Genomic DNA, 3,567 nt, shown 5'->3' with positions numbered 1-3,567 from the left:
GATTCCTATCACCACCCCGAGAAATCAAATGAATATTGTTATACAAGGCACACATTTTAAGGAAATGTAACAAAATATCCATTGCCCCCAGAGAAGATGTCAGTATTTCTTACCTCTGGTATCTGGATTTAATCTAGTGAAACAGTTCTTGGGGTTGCAATAAACCTGGCACTGGTTGTCATCTGTGTTCATGAGGACTGTTGCAGTGGTGAGATGGAAACAAATTTCTCAGTTGTCATATGTGTGGCTTAGATACAAATGTTTAGGGAGAAATCTAGAGGAATATACTTCCTTCTGTCTTTCAGGGTGAGTTAGAATGAATTGTGTTGTGTTTCAGTAAAAAAAAAAAAAAGAAAAAAACTTATTCCCTGCTGTAGGGATGGTGGGCAGAACCTGTAGGTCTAGAGCTCCAGAGAAACACATAGGAAGCTCAACCCCCAAATAAACCAAAACAGACATCCTGTGCACAAAGAAAACATGCGAGAGAATTTATCCCTGGCACCATCTGTGGGGAGCTCTACTTCCCTTGAGACTTCTTTTAGCATGAATAGGCAAAGGAATAAATTACTGACTCGTTCCCTGGCACCTGGAATGTTTGGTGTGAGTCGCAGAGTTGACACGATCAAAAATATGCACCAGAGAGTTTATTTTTGTCATAAAGTCGAGCCACAGATGCATTTTTTAAAGCCAACTTCATGAGTTTTGAGGGCCGCTGACTCGTGGTGTTAGAGCATTTGGGGTGGGCAATACCCACTGGGTTTGGCAGGAGGAACTGAGTCGGTCAGCGAATAGGTCGTGGGTGAAGTGGGGGGTGATTCATGTGCAGTGCTCAGAGATAAGAGAAAGGCATGGGGAAGGCAGAGCTGGATAGGAAGGGGCCAGGAGAGGGCAGAGGAACGGTGGAAAAGCGATAATGTTTTGTGAACTGTAAATTGTCCCTGTTTTTAATTTTGAGAGATGGGAAGAGGGAGAGCGGAAGAGAGAGAGAGAGCTGTTTCCTCTCTCTCTCTTTCTGCTTCTCCACCTCCCCTCCTAGAAAGAATGTTTCCAAGCTGGATCCCTGATCTCCACTATAATGTTACCCCTTTTGTCCTGAGTGGACTGCCAAAAACTCAGGGTCTTGCAGATTGTTCTAGTTAGGAGGTATTGATTCTGGAGTCTGCTATCCTTGGTGAAATCCTGTTTATTTAAAAAAAAATGTACCAAGTCCTGTTTCCCCAAACATGGGAGGAATCAAATGATGGGAGACAGTGTCCTTGACCACAGTCCCAAACCTTTTACACTTGGCATGCTGGGAAAATACAAACTAATCATTTCATCACCATGCAGATTATTACTATTTATGATTTGTGTTGCAGGAACTCCTGATGGGTCCCACTATGCTAAGGAATCAGGGCTTCACTGTCCCAGATTGTCTACAGACACAATCCCTGGCCTAAAGCTATCCGAGGCTCAGATTTTGAAAGGTGCCTAAGCAATTTGAATGCCAATTTCCATTAAAATGGCTGTGATATGGACATCCACTAGGGTGACCAGATAGCAAATGTGAAAAATCGGGATGGGGGTGGGGGGGATAATAGGCGCCTATATAAGAAAAAGCTTTGAATATTGGGACTATCCCTATAAGATTGGGACATCTGGTCACCCTAACATCCACAGGTGACATTTAAAAAAAATCTCAACCTAAATAGGCAAGGCCTAAAAATGGCCAGGTGGGGGAAGAGATAAAGGGAAAGAAAAAAAAAGTTGGGAGTAAGGTTCAAACAAAAAAGTGTCAAAACATTTATTAATTTTGAACAAAAACCTTTCCCATTTGAAGATCTTCACTGAAAATTTTCAAGTTTTGGAGTAAAAAACTCCAAACAATATTTTGCTTGTTTTTGAATCCCAATTTTCCATTAAACTTGTTTTTCAAAAATAAAAAAAAAATGTCTCTTTTTGAAACATTATTTTTTGGATTTCACATGAGCAGTCATTCTCCTCTCATCCTGTCACTCCAATGTTGTGGGGTTGCGGATGGCTGGAAAGAAGGATGTATATAAATGGTGTGTGGGGGGAAATCCCAAAATCCAAAAATTGAATATTATTTTTTCTAAGGTTTTGAAAACAGAAACAAGATGTCTAGAAGGAAAAAAACTAAAATTACATATTTTTGCATTGAAAAAATTCACTGAAGTTAACCTGGTTTTATAGAATATTTTGATATATAGAATATTGTGTTTTTCTTTGAAAAAAAAAGTTTGATAAATATTATGACTACCTCTACTGGAATTCTAAACCCTATTTTCCCTAGGTCCCTTTCAAAATGCAAACAGAGAGTTTTTAGGAAAACAAAAGTCTTTTTAAGGTTCTCCTCAGAGCCTCTTTTACCTCCTTGTTCCTCAAGCTGTAGATGATTGGGTTTAGCATGGGTGTTATCACGGTGTAAAACAGCGAGAGGAACTTGTCCCGCTCTGGGGAGTAGCTGGACTTGGGCTGTAGGTAGACAAAGCTAGCAGAGCAGTAGAAGAGAGTCACCACAATAAGATGAGAGGAGCAAGTGGAGAAAGCTTTATGTCTGCCCTCTGCCAATGGGATCTTGAGGATGGTGTATACGATACAGGTGTAGGACCCTGCTGTGAAGAGCAAGGGCAGGACAGTGATGAGCAAGCTGCTGGCTAGGATCGCGACCTCATTTGGGGACGTGTTGACGCAGGCCAGCTTTAGCACTGGAGGGAAATCACAGAAGAAATAGTCAATCTGATTAGGCCCACAGAATGGCAGGCTGAATATCCCAGCTGTGTTTCCCAGTGGTATGAAGATGCCACACAGCCAGCAGACCAGCGTCAGCCCAATGTACACCCCCTTAGTCATTTTGGCTGTGTAGTGCAGTGGGTAGCAGATTGCCAGGTAACGGTCATAGGACATGGAAGCAAGAAGGAAACACTCGACTGTACCGAAGAAGAGAAGGAAATACAGCTGCACTGCACAGCTGGCAAAGGAGATGGATCGATCCTCCGAGATGAGGTTGGCCAGTATTTTGGGCACAGTGACCGAAGTGTAGCAGATCTCCAGGAAGGACAAGTTCCTGATAAAGAAATACATGGGGGTGTGGAGGGCCGGGTCCACCATTGTGATGAGAAGAATGAGGCTGTTCCCCACTAAGGTTAACAGGTAGAACATGAACAACAGAGAGAAGAGGAGAATCTGCATGTCCCAGTGGTTAGAAAACCTGAGGAAAATGAAGTATGTCTGGCTGGTCTCATTCACTCTTGCAGCCCAAGCAGGAGATGTCATCTGTGGGGGAGAGAAATGGAGGTCAGCTATATTATTAACTGACACTAGGACAAAGCCTGCTTCTGCTACCCTTGCTCTCACTGTCACCTTTCTTCTGCTAACAGGAAAGACTTTCTGCTAACAGGACTATCTGGTGCCTTTATTTTGCTAACGGGACTTTCTTGTGGAACTGTCTGCCACACAGGAAGATTCAGGCCAATAGTTAGAGAGGTTAAATTTAAGAGATTACCCCAATTTCTATAGCAAGACATTGCTAATAGTTCCTGTGACCAAAGGACCTTTGGGTGCCAA

The 3,567-nt window shown here is 42.6% G+C and overlaps 1 protein-coding gene across 1 annotated transcript; it reads right to left on the bottom strand.

Moving 5' to 3' along the window:
* Nucleotides 1-2,322: 2,322 nt before the first annotated feature.
* LOC123347884 (olfactory receptor 10A2-like) lies at nucleotides 2,323-3,276 on the bottom strand. The gene has a single exon (XM_044985071.1). It carries the CDS (start codon nucleotides 3,274-3,276, stop codon nucleotides 2,323-2,325), a length of 954 nt encoding a protein of 317 aa, XP_044841006.1.
* Between the last annotated feature and the right edge of the window lie 291 nt (nucleotides 3,277-3,567).

This window comes from Mauremys mutica, chromosome 13 (assembly GCF_020497125.1).
Source record: "Mauremys mutica isolate MM-2020 ecotype Southern chromosome 13, ASM2049712v1, whole genome shotgun sequence".
Lineage (NCBI taxonomy): Eukaryota > Metazoa > Chordata > Testudines > Geoemydidae > Mauremys > Mauremys mutica.
This window is presented reverse-complemented; position numbering and strand designations above follow the sequence as displayed.

Excerpts from the sequence above, each read along its gene's own strand:
- LOC123347884 (XM_044985071.1), bottom strand. The coding sequence starts at position 3,276 with ATGACATCTCCTGCTTGGGCTGCAAGAGTGAATGAGACCAGCCAGACA.